The 18280-nt window shown below is 57.8% G+C and overlaps 3 protein-coding genes across 4 annotated transcripts; 2 read left to right on the plus strand and 1 right to left on the minus strand.

Annotated features, from left to right (window-relative positions):
* The first annotated feature begins 9 nt into the window (after positions 1-9).
* PRAP1 (proline rich acidic protein 1) lies at positions 10-11818 on the plus strand. Of its 2 annotated transcripts, none has more exons than XR_004298664.1 (4): positions 10-275; positions 8319-8385; positions 9070-9122; positions 9904-9950. XR_004298664.1 is itself a non-coding variant. In XM_032399175.1 (4 exons), exons 1-4 carry the CDS (start codon positions 516-518, stop codon positions 10366-10368), a joined length of 450 nt encoding a protein of 149 aa, XP_032255066.1. In that variant the 5' UTR covers positions 427-515; the 3' UTR covers positions 10369-11818. The 2 variants fall into 2 exon arrangements, 1 of the variants encoding a protein (XP_032255066.1); XM_032399175.1 differs by lacking the exons at positions 10-275; positions 9904-9950 and adding exons at positions 427-612; positions 10136-11818.
* On the plus strand, positions 6736-8206 carry LOC116628839. The gene has a single exon (XM_032399174.1). The coding sequence runs from the start codon at positions 7161-7163 to the stop codon at positions 8169-8171; it is 1011 nt and encodes a 336-aa protein (XP_032255065.1). The 5' UTR covers positions 6736-7160; the 3' UTR covers positions 8172-8206.
* A 1493-nt stretch (positions 11819-13311) lies between the features above and the next one.
* On the minus strand, positions 13312-16895 carry FUOM (fucose mutarotase). The gene is given in 7 exon segments (XM_032399176.1): positions 13312-13389; positions 14049-14147; positions 14374-14433; positions 14435-14445; positions 15997-16035; positions 16038-16064; positions 16808-16895. Coding segments are annotated over 7 exon segments (399 nt in total). The 5' UTR covers positions 16893-16895.
* Positions 16896-18280: the final 1385 nt, after the last annotated feature.

Raw genomic sequence — 18280 nt, forward strand, 5'->3', positions numbered from 1 at the left:
CCCCCCCATCGGAGCTGTGCGGGGTGGGGGCGTGGGGGGGTCTAGCCTAACACGCACACCCCTCACACTCACACCGCCTCACTGCGGGAGAGCAGACACCTGGCCAGCTGAGCCTTGGCTGCTCCTCGGCCTGGGGGTATCCAGGCTGCCCCCGCGACCTCGGTCAGGTGCTCAGACTTTCCTTCTTGCTCCCCTTGGTTTGGCCTTCACGCCCGCAGAGGAAGGCCTCCTCATGTCTCAGCGCCTGAAGCCCCTGGGCCGTCAGCTTTCCTAGGGTAAGCCTGTCCTCTTGTGCCCCAGCACCTGCGCCTTGACCCCATACGGAAGGCGCTCCGTAGGCGTTTGTCGCGCGATCGAGTGCGGGGGCTCAGCCCTGCTGGGGTCAGGCTCCACATCCCTGGGTCCCAGCTGGTGGAAGACAGCAAGGAAAGCAGATGTTAGCAGTGATTGGTCTCTTCTGCTGTTGAACAAAATTTGAGTAAAGCCGTTCTGGCTAGGCCCCCTTTGACCCGCTGATGGGCACCTGGACTGTTTCCAGCTTTGTCTATTGTAGACGGTGTTGCTGGGAACATCATACTTGTATTTGTGTGGACACTGGCCTCACTTCTCTGGGTAGGTACCTAAGAGTGGAATTGCTAGGTCAGATGGTAGCTTACGTTGAACTTTTTTTTTTTTTAAAGATTTTATTTATTTATTTGAGAGAGAGAGACTGAGAGAGAGAGCACATGAGAGGGGGGAGGGTCGGGAGGGTCAGAGGGAGAAGCAGGCTCCCTGCCGAGCAGGGAGCCCGATGCGGGACTCCATCCAGGGACTCCAGGATCATGACCTGAGCCAAAGGCAGTTGCTTAACCAACTGAGCCACCCAGGCGCCCTTATGTTGAACTTTTTAAGAAAATGCTAACCTTTTCCCAAAGGGGCTGCACCATTTTACATTCCCACTAGAACTGGATGAGGGTTCTACTCTCTCCACCTCCTGCCAACACTTGTTATTGTCTGTCTTTTTTCCAGTAGCCAAATAGCCACCTGTGGTCGTCAGCTAGGGCCACCATGACAGAGTGCCCCTTGGGTGGCTAAACCACAGGAATTTGGTTCCTTACAATGCTGGAGGCTACAAGCCTGATATCAAGGGCAGGGTTGGTTTCCTTGGAGGCTTCTCCCCTTGGCTTGTGTCTTCAGATGGTCACCTCTCTGTGTGGGTCTGTCTTCACCTCCTCTTCTTATAAGGACACTAGTCAGAAATGGATTAGGCCCACCCATAAGACCTAATTTTTTTTTTCAAGTTCATTTATTTAAGTAATCTCTGCACCAAATTGGGGCTTGAACTCAGGACTCCAAGATCAAGAGCTGCATGCTCCCCCAACTGAGCCAGTCAGGTGCGCCCCCTATGACCTCATTTTAACTTAGTTATCTCTTTAAAGATCCCATATCCAAATACAGCCACATTCTAAGGTGCTAAGGGTTAGAACTTCAACATAAGAATTTGGGGGGGAACGATTCTGCCCTAACACTGACCTAGTGGGCATGTAGTGATATTTCACTGTGTTTTGAAATCGAATCCCTAATAACTAATGATGCTAACTAAGCATCTCTTTATGGATTTATTAGCCACTTATATATTTTTGATGAAATATCTGTTCAAATGTTCCAAATATTTTTCGTTGGGTTTTTTGTCTTATTATTGAGTTGTAAGAACTCTTTATATATTCTGAATACAAGTCCTTTATCAAATATATAATTCACAGTGTCTCACAGTCTATGACTTGTCTTTTCACTTTCTTGGTGGTGTCTTTTGAAGTGCAAAAGTTGGTCATTTTGATGAGGTCCAACGTCCATTTTTTTCTTTTATGTACCATGCTTTTGGTGCTGTAAATTTTCTCATTTTTTTTCTTCCAGAGGTTTTACAATTTTAGCTTTCACATTTAAGAATGATGCATTTTGATTTTTTTTTAAAGTAGGCTCCATGCCCAGCATGGAGCCCATCGTGGGGTTTGAATTCACAACACTGAGCTCAAGATCTGAGCTGAGATCAAGAGTCGGACGCTTAATGGACTGAGCCACCCAGGTGCCCCTAGAATGATGCATTTTGAATTAACTTTTGTGTGCGATATAGGTTATATGTCTAAATTGTTTTGTGGAGTTTTTTTTTTTTTTTTTTTGGCATATGGACATTCACTTGTCTCAGCACCTTTTGTTGAAAACAGTCACTTTTCCGTATCAAATTATCTTGACATCTTTGTCAAAAATTCGTTGTCCATATATGCATGGGTTTATTTCTAGACCCTTAATTCCATTTCCCTCATCTATTTATCAATCCTCATGCACGTGGCACATCATTTATCACTGTGGCTTTATAGCAAGTTTTGAAATGGAAGTAGTGTGTGTCTTCCAACTTTGTCCATCTATTAGAAAGTTGTTTTGACTCTTCTGAGTTTTTTACCTTTTCACATAAATTTTAGGATCAGCTTGCAGATTTCTACAAAGAATCCTGCAAGGAATTTGATAGGAGTTGCATTGAATCTACAGATCAGTTTTGGGAGAATTGCCATCTTAACAAAATTGAATCTTCCAATCCATGAGCATGGAACACTTCTCCATGTATTTAGATCTGTAATTTCTCTCAGCCCTAGTCTTGTGCTTCTTTTGTTAAATTTATTTCTATTTCATTGTTTTCAGTGCTATTATGAATGAACTTTTTTCCTAATTTCAGTAAAATTGTTCATTGCTAGTATATAGAGAAGACTGATTTTTGTACGTTGATCCTATATCCTGAGATCTTGCTACTAATTTATTTACTTCTAGTAATTTCTTTTTGGATTCCTTAGAACTTTCTAAGTATGGGATCACATCCTCTGCAAATAAAGAGTTTTACTTTTCCATTCTAATTGAAGCATAATTTTCTTTTTCTTGCCTTGCTGCACTGCTTGGAATCCACAGTACAGTGTTGAATAGCAGCGTCTTCATCTCAAACCCAGTCTTAAGGAGAAAGCTGTCCACCCTACACTTAAATACGGTGTTTGCTGTAGGTTTTTTGTACATGCCTTTTTATCAAGCATGTTCCTGGTTGAAAGTTTTTATCATAAATGCGTATTGGATTTTGTCAGATTCTTTTTCTGCATCTATTAAAATGATGACATGTTCTTTGTCCTTCATTTTGTCCGTAGAGTGTAATGTATCAATTCATTTTTGAATATTAAATCAATTTTGCATTCTTAACATAAATTCCTTTTTATGCGTTTTAATATTTTCTTAAGAATTTTTTGTCAATGTTCATGGAGAATACTAGCCTATACTTTTCTTTTCCGTATAACATCTTTGCCTCTGGAGTCAGGGTGACACTGGCCTCCTAGGAGCGTTCTCGTCCCCTGCACAGTCACTAAGACGGGGCCGTGGCCTGTCCCGTCTCTGCTAGGAAGTCAGCTGTCAGCCAGATTCCTGGTGCTCTGCCAGGCGTGGTTTTCTTCTCTTGCTATTCTCAAGACTTTGTCTTTGGGCTTCAACAGTTGAGCTGTGATATGTCTTTGTTTTATCCTAGTTGGGGCTCATCGAGCTTATTGGGTCTGTAGTAAATGCTTTTCATCAAGTTTGGAGTGATTTTCGCCATTCTGTATTGATATATTCTTTCTGATCCTTTCTCTCCCTCCTCTTCTTTTGGGACTCTGTATCTGTATGTGTACAAATGTATGGTGTATGTGTGCGTGCACGTGTGTGTATGTGTGTGTGTGTGTGTGGTCATGTGTATACACGCATCTGTGCGCCTATGCGTGTAGGTGTGGGGTCTTTGCTTGTGTGCGCACGTGTGCTGTTTGCATATGTGTATTATATGTGTATGTGTGCATATGTGGGTGCACCGCACGTTTGTGGTGTGTATGTGTGTGTGCATGTGGGTACATATGGATGGGATGTATACGTGTGTGTATGGGTGCGTGTGTGCGTGTGTGGTGTTCGTATGGGCGTATGATATATGTGTGTGTGTATGTGTGTGCTTGACACTCGTGGTCTAACAGGTCTCTGAGATGCTGTTCATTTTTCTTCTTTTTTGGTCTCTTCAGATTGGATAATTTCTTTTGATCTGTCTTTAAGAGCTTATCGAGGGGCGCCTGGGTGGCTCAGTCGTTAAGCGTCTGCCTTCAGCTCAGGTCATGATCCCAGGGTCCTAGGATCGAGCCCCGCATCGGGCTCCCTGCTCCGCGGGAAGCCTGCTTCTCCCTCTCCCTCTCCCCCTGCTTGTGTTCCCTCTCTCGCTGTGTCTCTGTCAAATAAATAAATAAAATATTAAAAAAAATAAGAGCTCATCTAGCTTAAAGATATTAAATACTGAAATGTGTCTTCTACTAAACCCTCTAGTGAATTTTTAAATTTTAGTTATTGTGTTTTTAAATTCCAGAATTTCCATTTGGTTCTTTTAAGAATTCTGTTTATTGAAATTACTTAAGACATTTCATCATCCTTCTCTTTAATTCTTTACGATGGTTCCCACTCAGCTCTTGTCTGCTAAGTCCAATATCTGGGTCCACTCAGAGATACTTTCTATTACCTGTTTTTCCCCAAATATTGGTCACACTTTTCTTGTTTCTTTGCCTGTCTTGTAATTTTTGGTTGAGAAATAATGATTTCATCAAGGGAACAAGTGTGTCATACCAATGCCGGAGGCTAGTGGTGGGGAAACAGGGTGAGCCAGAGAGGGTGTAGGGGGACTCTACTTTCTGCTAGATTTTTCTCTGTACCCAAAATTGCTCAAAATCTCAAATCTCTTCATTTAAAACAAACAAACTAGATGTCTTAGATTATAGGTTGCAGTCACTTTGGATTCTGGTATTTCCCGCTGAGGGTGATGGTTGTTTGTTTAGCAGTTTCCTTGGGCTGGATCTGCACACTGTTTCCTTGTGATGTACGCACTGACCTCACGCGGTACCTTCCCCTCCCTGGCTCTCTGACAGCTGGCTTCCCGTGGGTTGCCCCTGGGTCTACACTGCGCAAGGCTGTGCCTGGTTGGGCAGTGGGGTTCTGCTCTCTGCCGACAGCCGGGAGCACACAGACACGTTGAGGCAGCTTTTAGGGCTGCTTCCCTGACACGCCCTGCGGAGCCTCTGTGCCCACCGCCCGTGAGGAGGCTGCTGGCCCCTCCTTTCCGACCCAAGGCTCAGCGCCTGTTTGAGCACCCACTTCTCAGTTGCGCCTGTGCCATGGGTCGCGTTCCAGAGCCCTGATCCGGTTGGTTGTAAGGCTCCTCACTCTAACTTGTGGGAAGCCCCAACCCTTGCACGTGTCTCTGAGCAAACCCAGCTCCAGGAGGAGGCCTGTGCCCAGAGTGCCCAAAGGGCAGGGGGCTGCTGGGACGGTTTTCCAGCTTCCAGCCAACCACTCAGCCCAGTTTGGGGTCCAATGCCCCCGGGTCACAAAGCTCCAGCCTGCAACATCAGGACACTTTGCTGGTGGGTGGCCAGGAGGAATGGGCACGGAGCATGCAGATTCCAGTGTGGGGAGCTGAGGTGGGAGGGGCGCTGCATCAGGTCCGTCCTGAAGTGGGTGGTAGGGGACTCATGGGAGTGACAGCTGGTGGAGAGCCAGCTGGGTAGAACCAGTCACCGGTGTAGTTGGGATCCCTGGTCTCTGACCTCTGTCCAGATACGCCCACATGGGCCATAAAACCCCGAGGAACCTGGGTTGGGAGGAGCAGGGCCAGGTGTCTGAGTCACTGTGTGCTTGGATCTGGAACTACGGGTCCCCAAGAGCATCGTCTACGCTGAGAAGGGGACCCCATCATGAGAAGGTAATGCCCAATGCTCCTGAAGCCAGACCCCCCCAGCCCCTGGGGCACCTCCTTCCCAGGTCAGGCTGGCTCTAGGGGAGGGAGTTGGCGGGGAGGAAGGGGTGGCTCTCTGTCCTCACGCCAGTGTTTGGCTGCAGTCCCCAGGGCTGCCAGAGGTCCTGAGCTACCAGTGATTGTGGCCCATCTGGTGTCTGCGTCCGGGGACTAGCTTTGAGGGCCACCCCTGGGATCCCCATGAGAGAGAGAGCACACCTGTCCCTTGGGGTCCCTTGACCCAGCAGAGAATCACCCCTGCACATGGGAGGGAAGAGGCACCAGGTTTGTGACTGCCCAAAAGAAAGGGTTGGGTCAAGAAGAGGAGGCTGGAGGCTGGCAGGGGCTGAGGGCAGGGGTCAGATGCTACCCTGAGGGAATATCACCCTGGAAGCAGGGGTGTGTGCTGGGCCCCGGGGCCAGAGGCTGTCTTCATCCCATGGGGGGTCCCCTTTCCTCCTCCTCTATGCCAGAGCCCTCCCCTTGCCCTCCTGCTCTGAGGGGTTCTCCTTGGAACCCTGGCGTGAACCAGAGGCCATACCCTCCTGTAGAGAGGTGGGGTGCTGGGTGGCTTGGGGGCCTTGGGAACACTTTGGTATCCAGAGCTGTCTTCCTGGAAAGAGATCTACAGGGGGCCCACAGCCAGGATGCCCCATGCTCCCTGCTGCCACCCCCACTCTCTGGACCTGGCAGAGGCCCTATCCTGGGAGGTGTGTGAGGTGCTTTCCCTGGCTTAGCTGGACAGCGTGGTGGTGGTGTAGAGTCCAGACACGTAGGCACAGGTCCACAGTTCAGCCCCTGCCAGCACGAGAGCTGGCCTCTGTCTGTGAGTCGGTGCCCGGGAGAGGCAGGGCAGCTGAACCAGACCAGGCCAGTGCCCCGAGGTCCAGGGCGCGCCCCCGCCCTTTGGCTCCGGTGGTGTGCACAGGAACCCTCACCCCAAAGTGCTGAGCCACTTGGAGAAGAGGCAAAGGTCTTTGTGGAACTGGAATCTCTGGCTACAAGGGTGGGGCAGCTTGTAGGAAGCCTTGATCCGAGGCCCCCACTGACCCCCTGGGCTCCCTGGCCCCTCCCAGCCCTGCCCAGCCTGCCACCCGGCCAGCTGCAGAGACAGAAAGAACCCTTCCCCAGAATGCCAGGAAGAACCCTGTGTGCACAGACTGTTACAAGATAAACGGAGGCATATTAAAATTTTGAGTTTATTTGAGCAAAATCAATTAGAATTGGGTGGAATCCCATCTGGCAGACAGGAATTACAGGCGGAAGGGAGCGGGATGACAAAATTCCAGCAGCAAAACGCCGGTGGGTCATTGCAGGGTGACTTTTCTTCAGGGGACAGCAGGGGCCTGTCGGGTAGATGACCTACCCAGGGCTGACCGCGCGTTCCCGCCTCACTGCTTTAAGGATCCATTTCAGGGTTCGGGTTGGTGACCCGGGGCTTGGGGTGAGCGATTCCATTTTGGGTCTGTTGTCTTGTTTTTTAACGAGACACACACACATATGCTCACCCATGCACGCCATATGCACCATGCACACACATCATGCTCACGTGCACCACACACCACGTGCCCACACCACACACGCATGCACCACACGCTCGTGCCCACACCACACACACATGCACCACACACCACGCGTGCACACATACACACGCACGCACGCACACACACTATGCACACACGCACACACCACACGCACACACCATGTACACTTGCATCACGCACACACACACGCACCAGGCACCAGTCTCCCATCCTCTCCTCTCCTGTCTTGGATGAGGCTTCTAGCACCTTTACTGCTGGGTCCATTTGTCACCTGTCCTGTGTTTCTTTGCAGACTCCCTGCTTGGGGCTTGGTCCTTGGCTCCTCTCCCCTCTTGGCCATCCTGGCCTCCCTAGGGGTCAAGGTGAACGTGTCATCCTCCCTGCCTCCTCCGGGGCTTCGTGCCCACGCACTGACACCGCCGTCCACCCACAGCCCTAGACGAGCCAAGGCGCAGTCTGGCCCTGAGGGAACCACCGTGCACAGCTTCAGGGGTGCCATGGACAGAGAGCACTCTGAGATCCTTGCCCCAGGTCCTAGCCCATCAGCACCTAGGCGAGGATGCTGTGAGCCCTCACCGCTCTGTGCCCAAGGGGGTGCGTGTCTGTGTGCGGCTGCTAGCCCAGATGCTGGGAGCTGTAGGCAAGGCACGGATCATCATATCCACCCGGCGGCCCGTGCTTGCAGCGGAGGATCTGTCCAGAATGTTGGGTGCAGCGGGGCAGCGGCCCCTGGTCTGAGGGGCCCTGGGAGCACGCGTGGGCCTGTGGCGGTCCCACGTCTCTGTGCCTGTGTGTCCTTGGTCTGTGAGATGGAGAGACCATGAATCTACCCGTGGACCTGGCCGCAGGCCTCCCTGGCTGGGACCCATACTGCCAACCACACAGGGCTGCCCCGCTAGGTGTCCTGTCTGGAGGTTGATGAGCAGGAGCAACCCTGGCCGGCCTCTCACTCTCCTCTCTGGTCCCCTCAGGCTCCTCCTGGTCACCAGCCTGGTGGCTCTGCTGCTGGGGGAGACAGGCTCGGCTTTCCTGCCCCAGGTATGTGCGGGCTCCTCCGCCCAGCCCTGCCCCACCAGCAAGGAATGTGAAGGAAGGACACCAAGTGCGGTGGGTGGCCCTGTGGGCACTGGGAGGGACCCTCAGGGTGAGGGGGAGCGGGCCCCTGTGTGGGGTCTGATGGGCAAGGCTCATGGACGCCCAGGTGGTCCAGGTGGAGGAGGGGGCCCTTGATGACACTCACTTGCACTGAGTCCGAGCGCATCCTCCGTCCTTGCGCATGCTGCTCAGGTGCTCTCTGTGCAGGTAACTGGTGTCAGGCCGTGTCTCCCCATCCCTCTTCCCCTCCTACCCCGCCTTGGGCCAAGACCACTCAGACTTGCCCACCTGGGAGAGACCGGGTGAAGGGGAAAGCCCACCCCTTCCTGGCAACAGACAGCTGGTCGCTCCCCAGGGGTCACGTTTCATTCACTCCCCCGTGCTCAACTCGCTCCACAGAGGGCTGGACTCAGAGGAGCTGGCCCCCTTCCTCAGGCCGTCAGCGAGGGAGGAGTGGTGCAGACGCAGCCCCAGGGGTGGCCCTGTCTCTCCAGGAACCACACGGCTTCTGTCCAGTCCGCAAAGGGTGGGGTGGAGTCAGCAAGTGTGGTCCAGGGGGCCTTGGAGCCATCTCTCTGCAGGTGTCCTCTGACCTTGGACCCCACACCTGTGACCTCCCTCTTCCAGGTCCTCATCAAGACCAAAGGCCATGTCGGGGCCCCTGAGCGGGACACAGAGGAGTGAGTGCCCCCAGCAGCCCCTTCTGGGAACCCCCTAAGCTAAGGGCGTTGTGGATGGCGGGGAAGACCTGCCCAGCAGCTTCGGGGAGGGGGCCATGCTCCAGCCAGCATGGGCCCCCACGGGACCTGTTAGCGGCTTACCAGAGCCGGGGGCAGGGGGGCTCCAGGATGATCCCCTAGCTCTCCTAGCAGCCTCCAGGATAGTCACCCCACCCCCAGGGCCGTGGCCACAGACAGAGGTCCTCCTAAGCCATGCCCTGTTCCCTGCACTCACATGAGGCAACCCCGGCTGGTTTCTCCCCCAGGGCCACTGGGCCAGGCCAGAGGGCAGAGAGCCACTCCCCAGCCTGCACAGGCCTGGCCTCCGGAACAGGAGGGAGCTCCTGCCCACGTTCTCTGGGTCTCCATGACCCAGGGCTGGGCCAGGACGTTTTCTCAGGGGACACCCTTAGGATGCCTCCCAAGGGATGCTCCGACCTTCCTGGGCCCCCTGCAGCTCAGGGATGTGGTGGGGAAGCCTGGCCTGCGGGTCTGGGTTCCGTGGAGTTTGCCTGGCCGTAGCTCTTGGCAGGGGGGCAGGGGTGCTTGTCCCGGGGCCCCTGGGGCAGGTGGCGAGTGATGGAACTGAGCCACCAAGGACTCTGGTGGGGAGCAACTTCCCACGAGGTCTCCTGCTCGGGGCCCTCAGGCTGCTCAGAAGGTGGGGGCCCCCTCACTGGCGGGGCTGGCTGGCTGCCTCCGTCGGAGCAGGTAGACCCGACTGACCCAGCTGTGCTCGCAGGGCCTGGGGCGCCCGACTGGTGGAAACTCTGATAAAGGACAACCAGCTCATGGGGCTGCTGGTGGCACCAAAGCCTGCAGCTGCCACGTGGGAGAAACTGCAAGGTCAAGGTGGGCACCCCTGGCGGGGCACAGGGGGAGGGCGGAGAACAAGGTCACAGCACAGGAGCCCCCATGGAGTCGGCTTCCCTCCAGATGGGAACCACGCCTCCAACCCATCTCCTTGTCCTTAGGCACCAAAGCCCAGGCACGAACCGAGGACACCCTGGGCCATATTCCAAGCCCCAGCTGGGACCCTGAGCCGGACCGTGATGACCTGTACCACCCACCACCCGAGGAGGCCCAGGAGGTCCAGGATGAGGCGGGGCTCTGGTCCTGGGCACTGTCACTTCCCCAGGTGCTTCAAGGGCCAGAGGAGGATCGAGACCACATCTACCATCCCAGGGAGGATTCCTGGGGGCCCTGACCCCTCCCCAACTGGAAAAATAAACCTCGCAGAGGTGGAGGCCACATGTGTCTTCAGGAACAGTGACCATGGTCCTAGCCTGCTGTGTCTGGGAGAAGGGAGGCCCACAGGCTTGTCTCCACACACTGAGAGCCCCCAGAGCTCCCCCAACCCAGCACCCCTGCTCTTGGAATAATCTGCTCCCCTTAGGCCTCCTCCTTGTATGCTGGGATGGGGCTAGGGGCATGGCAGAGGTCAGTGGTTGGGACCAGTCAGCTCCCCGCAGATGGGCCCTAAAAAGACGGCAGGAGGCTGCCCGTTGGTGGGCGCTCAGGTGGACAGGTGCACCACTGCTCAGGTGGGGGGCGGTGCAGGACTCGGGCCAGACTCCCGGTGCTCTTCATTCTCTGGCTGCTTGCCCGGCGCTGTCTGAGGGGCCCGGATCCCAGGGCACGGCCCGACCTTGCAGCTGTGGGCACGAGCTCGCTGGAGTTATTTCACATACTGAACGTGGGCAGACTGTGTGTGCAAATGCAAATGGGGTTGTGTGTGGCGATCACGCCCCTGGATCAGGAGGGAAGCATTGAGTGCCTCCCACTCCCCAGCCTGAGCCACTCCAGTGCTTAAGACAGAATAAAGCACCAGGCAGATTCGGATGCATCCGGCTGCTCCGGGGACGGTGGGCTTGTCCAGGGTGACCTCACGTGCCCTAGAGTTCCGTGTCCTCCTGTGGGTCCCCTCTGAGGACTTAAATGGCGGCCCACGCCCTAATGCTCTGCCTGACGGCTCACGTGCTCACCGCCTGGCATTGTACCACCAAGTAGGGGTACTGTCATCCCCACGTTACTGAGGAAGGGACCCCAGACTGGACAGTGACCTGTTCATGGTCCTGCTCTGACAGCAGGTGAGTCCCAGCCTCACCACTGTGCACCTTGCACCTGCTCTTGCCCCAGACCAGGAGCCAAGTGCACGGCGAGGCCCCAGACTATCCTGCATGGCACATGTGAGGGTTAGTAGGCCCGCGTGTCGCCCCCATCTGAGCAATTTGGGTATGGGCAGTTGGGGCCCAGCGCCCAGCTCAGATCCAAGGTCAGTGGTGGCCACGGCCCTAGACAGCCCAGGGTGGTTTGTGGCCCAGTCTCTCTCCGGCATCCCTGGAGCCAGGATTCCCCATGGGCATTTCCTCCAACCCAAGGGTGCAGCCACGTGGCCGAGAGCTCCTGGAGAGACAGTGCCGCTAGGATTTGGGAGTGGGCCGTTGAGGTGTGTGAGCCTCGTGAGCAGGGGACGCTGGAGGAGGCAAGAGACTCTCCAGTGTGACAACATCCAAAGGCATTTGGCTGTACACCTCAAATGTGTACAGTTTGTTGTATGTCAGGTAAGTCTCAATAAAGCTGTTTAAAGAAAAGCCTTTGTGTGGCTAGCAGTGGCCGTGGGGTCAGGGGTCTGAGGTTAAGCCCTGGCAGTGACTGGGCCCGGGCAGGGTCCCTTCCCTAGGCTGAGCCCCAGACCTCCAGCCCAGTGGGCCTGCCTGCCCTCCAGGTTCTCCTTGGCATCTGGGACACCAGCCCCGGTCCCAAGCACGGGAGCCTTCCCCAGGCTCTGAGGGACCTAGAGGCCCAGGAGCCCCCGTTCATACCAGCTTCTGCACCCACATGGCTAAAGGAAGGCCTGGAGGGGAGGGCGAGGGTTTGGGGAGACTCTGGGGTCCAGAGCAGTGGTGGCAGGATACTCCCACCGTGAGCACCCTGAGCCCCCGCCCCAGCCTCATGCCGGAAGCCATCACAGCCTCCCTCCCACATGCTGCCTCCAGGCAGGCTGGCCCTTTGGCCTGCTGGGCAAGGGGCATCCTCTTGTCCCTTACCTCCCCATCTGCATTTCCCAGGACAGCTCAGGCCCCTGTGTGTTCAGCAGGCACTCAACCACTGGAGAGAGGGAACAGATGACCGGCCCCCACCCTCTCCAGCACCCAGACACACAGTCACCTCCCAGAGCATCCAGACCAACCCGTCCCCCCTGCCTCCCTGCCTTTGGGACTGAAGGAATGGCCCTGGTCTTCTCAAGGGCCACCTGAGTGTCTGCGCCTGGGGGGCTGATTGCAGAACCCCCCTCCACTCAGGGCTGCCCACCCCCAGGCCTCTTGCAGTGCAGTCATGGCCCCCCCAGCGCAGCCCTCTGTGGAGTCTCCTCACATGAGGATCTCTACTTGTGTGAGCTCTTGTCCCGAATCCAGGGACTTGCTTCAGAGTCAGGCTACCCAAACCTTAGGCAGGAGGGAGGCCTTCCTTCCCCTGAGGATGCATGGGGTGGGCGGGGGGGAGGTGGTCTGAGGAGCCAATGGCCTCCCTTGTGTTGGGCACTAAACACAAGGGAGGCACGGGGGATGGGGCTGTTGTTGAAACCCCTGGACTGAACACTGACGAGTCACCACACTTCACACCATTGTCGTAATTTGGGTGAGTCCCAGTCCCAGTCAGCAGCCCCTCCCCCCACCGCCCAAGGACTGGCCTGGCCCCTGGGGTCCTCAGCTGGGTGCAGTCTGGGCTGAGCAGGGCAGGGCCAGTTCGTCCGTTGTCTGGCTCAGAGATCCAGATTCCTCTCTGGGCCCAATGGTCTTCGCCAGGCCTAGAACAGTGCCCCAGGGGCTAGCACCCCCTTCTTGAGGATGAGATTTCCATAGAGGGCCGTCTCCCTGCATAAGGAGCTGAGCTGAGCACCAAGCTGGGATCCCTGCTCTGCCCCCCATCCCATCCACTTTCACTCCACCCACTAGACAAGTCCAGGGACCAGTCCTCAGGCAAATCCCTTGACAATCCTATTCCCAGTGGGGCCTCTAGTCTCAGTTGGGGCAGGGGCTGAGCAGAGGGTAGGGGGAGTGCCTCATATGACCCAGACCTAGCCAGACCTAGCCGAACCTACCCTGACCAGCAGGACCCTGCAGGACCCCGTGGACTCGGCCAGAACTCACCCAGTTGCTACAACAGCAAAAGCCTTTTTGGCCCGCGCATAAAACTCAAACCTCTCTATCTTCGCCAGGCTGCTCTGGAAGGCAAAATGTCATGGTTGAGGGACCTTGCTCAGAAACCCTCAGGGCCCAAGCAGGTGCCAGGGGCATGAGGAGACATGGCCACTCTGAGTTTCATGTCTCTGGCTCTCCTGGCTGAGGTCCCAAGGATGCTCAGCCTCTGAGCTGTGAGGACTGGACAGGCAGGGACATGGGGGGCTGTGGTGGCCAGCTGCCTGGGGCCCTTGTGTCTCCTGGAGTTGGCCTGAAGGCAGGAGGGCCCCTGCCCAGGATAGGAGTCCCAGGCAGCCTTTCCTCAGGTGGGTCCTGCCCAAGACGTGCCGGTGGGAGGTCCTGGGGGGACAGATTCATCCCCTCACAATGTGGGGGTGACACAGCATTAGGCCAGGCCTCTGACCACAAGACAGGGGCCAGGGGTGCCCCACTTGCCCCTGGCTCCACTCACACAGGCTGGGGTGGGTGAGGGGCCAGAGGCCACGACAGGGTCCCTGATCTGAGAGGTGGGAGGCCGGGGGCAGGGGACAGCCACAGCCCCAGGGTCACTCTTCTGTGGAGGGTGAGCAAGTGGGCCACAACTGTAGGGTGGATTTGGGGCCCCTGTCTTTTACTCCTCCCCGGCCTCCAAGGAGGTGCAGAGGGTCCCTGAGTGCTTCCCTGGTGGGGGCCGCAGCCTCACCGTGCAGCCAGCCTCACACAGGATGGACTGGTAGCTCCTCCACACTGGAGTCTGAAGGCCTGTCTTCCTGTCGCTGGGCACCAGCTCCATGACAGCAGCCTAGGGACAGAGGGGGTCGGCTTGTGCACTATCCGTCCAGCTGCTGTGGGCACTTCCAGCCCCCACACTGGGTGCCAGTTTAGGGGTCCTCTGATCAGGCTCAGGGCCCTTTGGGGATACATGTCCTCCCCCCCACCCTTCAAGGCAAGTGGGTCCTCTGAGGTCTGACAAAGAAGAAACCAAGGACCAGAGCAGGGACGGGGGCAGTGTGGCGCCAGACACTCGCCAGGCTCTCCTCGGATGTGTCCCGCGGCAGCACCCTCACCACGGCCTCCAGGAGCGGGGGGGATGCCCAGGCCTGGGGCAGGGGGCCGGCCTCAGACTGCAGCCCTCTGCCACCCAGCCACCGAATGTGCCACCTGCCCTCTGGGCCTTTTACCCTGGGCTCACGAAGCCGGCCAGCAGGGATGGTGTTGGGCCCGGGACAGCCACGGATGCAGGCCCCTGCTGCCTGCCTGGTGATACTTATTGGGGTCACGCTGGCTTCTGCCTGCCACAGCACCTGTGACCATCCTGGCTCTGGGCTCACCCTGCCCTTCAGTCTGCACTACACAGGTTATTGGTGGTGACCTCAAACACTCATCCACCAGAGGGGCACCTGGGCCACCTCCCTGACCCCAGTTCCCCCAGACGACCCCTGGGTTGCCACCTTTATCCTGTGGTGAGGACAGTGGGGTCTGGGAAGAGGCTGTTCTGCCCCAGGCTGTCCCGAAACCTGCGCACTGGTCTCCAAGGTCCCTGCTCTCCTATAAAGCTGGTTGTACGAAATGGGGAAATATGGAGCTGGTGACAAGAAAGAATCGGCTGTAATCTTATTAGCCTGCAGGTGGGAAACCCTGCTATCCCGGGTGCATTTTCTTCCACCTTTTTCTCTGCTTTTCTCTGTGGTTAGATTTGTCTGCATACCTGGCTCTGACCCCTAACTGCTTGTTTCCACTAACTCGCAGGGCGTGCGGGTCACTCGGAAGCTTGGCCACTCCTTATCTTCCAGCATTCTGGCCTTTCCCGTGGCTCACCTTGTCCCATTCTCCTTGGGGGGGAGAGCATGTTGGTCATCTGGCCCACAGTGTAAACTGAGGCATGGCTGGCTCATGTCCCTCAGCAGAGGGTGGAAGACAAGGCCACTGGGCCCAGAGCCAGCAGCCCACTGGACAGGCCTCAGACCACTGGCCCGCTCTGTCCAGAGGGGCTGGTTTACCCTACACTTCACATCTTTATGCCTCAGTGGCCTCAATTTTGCAGGGAGAGTTGTGTCCCCTCTCAGAGCATTGCTAAGGGTGGGGAGACAGTCAGGCCCAGTCTGAGCCCACTGCCAGCCCAGGCAGGATAGGACAGGGGGACGCTGGTGTCCTCACACCCCCCACCCCCTTACTCTTGGTACTAACTCTGCTACTACCATCACCTTGGGGACCTGACTCCAGGCCCCTCCCAGCCAAGCCTGTGGCCCACCCCTGAGGGTCAGAGACAGAGCATGGGGGCACCTGGAGCCCGTGTCAGGTCACCAGTAGTGGGATTTCTATAGCAGAGTAAAAGCTGAACACAGACCTGGGCTGTGGGGGGGCAGGGGTGCACCAGCGCTCAGCCAGCCAACAGGCATTGGGCCTCAGTCTCCCCACTGGCAAGAAGTTACCGAGAGGTATCTGAGATGGAGCAGGAGGCCCAGGGTCACGTCTGGGGCCTTGGGGTGGAAAAGGGTCTCTGCGGGTCCTGGCACTGGGATTTCCTGGGTCACTGGGGGGTGCTGGGGAATAAGTGGGGATGGGGCAGAGCCGCAGCACTTTGCGGAGCCCAGAGCTGGGGCCACGGCCTACCCACCCTAACCCCACTCTGCCGGAGGCGGCCTCCTCACCGTCAGCGCGGATCTCCTCCGGGCCACACCTGCATATGGGGAGGTGGGGAAGTTCACGTCTGCAAAAACTGAACAGCCATCCAACCCGGTTAAACATCCCCCGGTGGGTCCGCGGGTCCGCGCAGCCCACCTTCCCACCGGGTGGGTCACCTGTCCGACGGCAGGCCACGCCCACTGCCCTCCCCGACCCGTCGACCCCTCTCGTCAGAGGTGGGGGCGGCGAGAGGAAGTTTCCAAGTGCAGGAGGAGCTGCAGGGGCTACGAGGGCGGGGTTTGGACCCCCCCCCGCCTCCATCCCCTAGGGGCGCCACCGCCCCCAGCCCGCCCCGGCGTCCGGCCGCGCAGCCCCCGCCCCAGGTCCACGACTCCGGGAAAAGACAAACCGCTCCAAAGAAAGCGGTGTGGCCCCTCGTGGGCCGTCTGGGAGGGGGTCTGGAGAATGAGCGGCACACTGGGCCCGAGGCCGGAGCTGGGAACTTGGCCCCGGGGCCCCCAGAAAGCCGGGCTGGGGGAGGGGCCGGACCTGCCGACACAGCCCCGCCTGGACCAAGGGCCACCGTCCTCATGACCGCCTGGGGGCGACCAAGTCTGGGCAGGGGCTTGGGCCACCAACCGGGCCTGTTTCCTAAAGAATGCGGGGTTGCGGGGGTGTCCTACTGGGAAGTGGGACGGGGCGGCCAAAGCAATGCCTCCACCCCAGGACCCGGCTCTTCCCGGGCCTGGGGAGTGGTCGCCTCCCGGCCGGGGGCACAGCCTGGGTCAGGACCCCTGCGGGGCCTGGGGTGGCGGGGGCCCTGTCCCCGCCCCTCACCGATCTCGTCTCCGTGCCCCATCCGCGCCAGGGCGTAGAGCAGCTCAGGGGACAGCAGCGCCGGGACGCCCTTTAGCACCACCATGACCGCGCGGCCTGGAGTGGAGGGGCGTGGCCTCGGCGGAAGGGGCGGGGCAGGAGTGGGGGCACGACCGGGCGATGGGGAGGGTCCCCCCGCGGCGCCCCGAAGGGCTGGACGCACGGAGGACTGCGGCGTGCGCGTGCTGCCGGGGCAGGGGCGACACCCGGCCCAGCCCCGCAGCGTGTTCCGGGGCCTCGCGTCCGTCGCCGGATCCCAGGCCCGAGCTTCCCGCTGCCGCCCCTCGCGGCCTCCCCATCCGCCTTCCGTTCCGCTCCCCAGGCCTTGCTGACCCCCACCCCCACTCCCACCCCAGCCCGCTGGGTCCCTGGGAGGGCGGGTGGCCAGAGCCGTACGACTTCTTCAACCAACATTCTTCACAAGGGCGCCCACGGGCCTGCCCTGGAGGGGACCCTACAGGGGACCCTAGAGGGCAGGCAGGAGCGGCCTCCGGGCCAAGCTGGTGTGCTGAGAGCACCTTATTGGGGGGTCCCCACCTTGTCTCCCAGGCGTCAACCTGCTGACACCCCTCAGGTACCTGATGGGGTGCAGTGTCCCATCCCAGGACAGCAGTGACCCGACCTCTTCTTACCCAGGGTCCCAGCTGCTGGTCCTCCTCAGGACTGGACCTTCCCGCCCCCACCCCACCAAGATGGGGTGTCCAGGCTGGGAGGGGTGGGGAATGGATCCACACCTCGTCCCCTTGAACAGAGGGAGCACCTTGCCTTCAGCCGGCCAGAGTCCCCTGCCTGCTTGACCCTTGTCCCTGGAGACCTGGGATCTGGGATGCTCGGACCACGAACCATACTGTGCTTTCCTGTTCAGGGTGCCACCACCTCCCTGCTGGAAGATACCCCCCCCACCGAAGTGCACCCCACAGCCTCTCTGTGTCCAGGGCTGGGTCAGGATGGTGGTTCCAGGGCCCAATCCTGGTTGAACGTGTAGCAGAACTGTTTTCCAAAAATGGTGGCAACACTCCATCTGCCATCCCGCAGTGCCATGGGCACACCTCCACTGAGAGCTGGGGCCGTGTCCATTTAGAGCAAGACTGAGGGGGTGAGGGATGGGAGCTGCATGGCAGCCAGCAGGGCCTCACCCCCTCACGTGGGGCCATCAGCTAACCCGTAGGTGCTCTGTTGCATGCCCAGCGCCAAGGGCCAGCTGGGTCCTCATGGTGCCCAGCGCCCACCTGGAGAGAAGCCCATGTCCTGACCTCACCTCAGAGGGTCTGAGGATGTTTTGAGGCTGGGGCCCCACCCTGGGACAGCAACAGCCCCCTTCACCCATGAAGCCCTCCCAAGCAGTAGAACGGTCTCTGACCCATGCTCAGGACTTTTACTCAATGGCCTGGAGAGATGGAGGGTCTAGAGCACCGTGCCTAGCTGACCCACGAA

The sequence above is a fragment of the Phoca vitulina genome, unplaced genomic scaffold (assembly GCF_004348235.1).
Source record: "Phoca vitulina isolate PV1807 unplaced genomic scaffold, GSC_HSeal_1.0 scaffold132, whole genome shotgun sequence".
In the NCBI taxonomy this organism is placed as follows: domain Eukaryota; kingdom Metazoa; phylum Chordata; class Mammalia; order Carnivora; family Phocidae; genus Phoca; species Phoca vitulina.

Coding starts and splice junctions, on each gene's coding strand:
- PRAP1 (XM_032399175.1), top strand. CDS start 516: ATGGGCACCTGGACTGTTTCCAGCTTTGTCTATTGTAGACGGTGTTGC. Junction 8,386..9,069: donor GCTCGGCTTTCCTGCCCCAG/GTATGTGCGGGC, acceptor TCCCTCTTCCAG/GTCCTCATCAAGACCAAAGG. Junction 9,123..10,135: donor CCTGAGCGGGACACAGAGGA/GTGAGTGCCCCC, acceptor CCTTGTCCTTAG/GCACCAAAGCCCAGGCACGA.
- LOC116628839 (XM_032399174.1), top strand. CDS start 7,161: ATGACCTACCCAGGGCTGACCGCGCGTTCCCGCCTCACTGCTTTAAGG.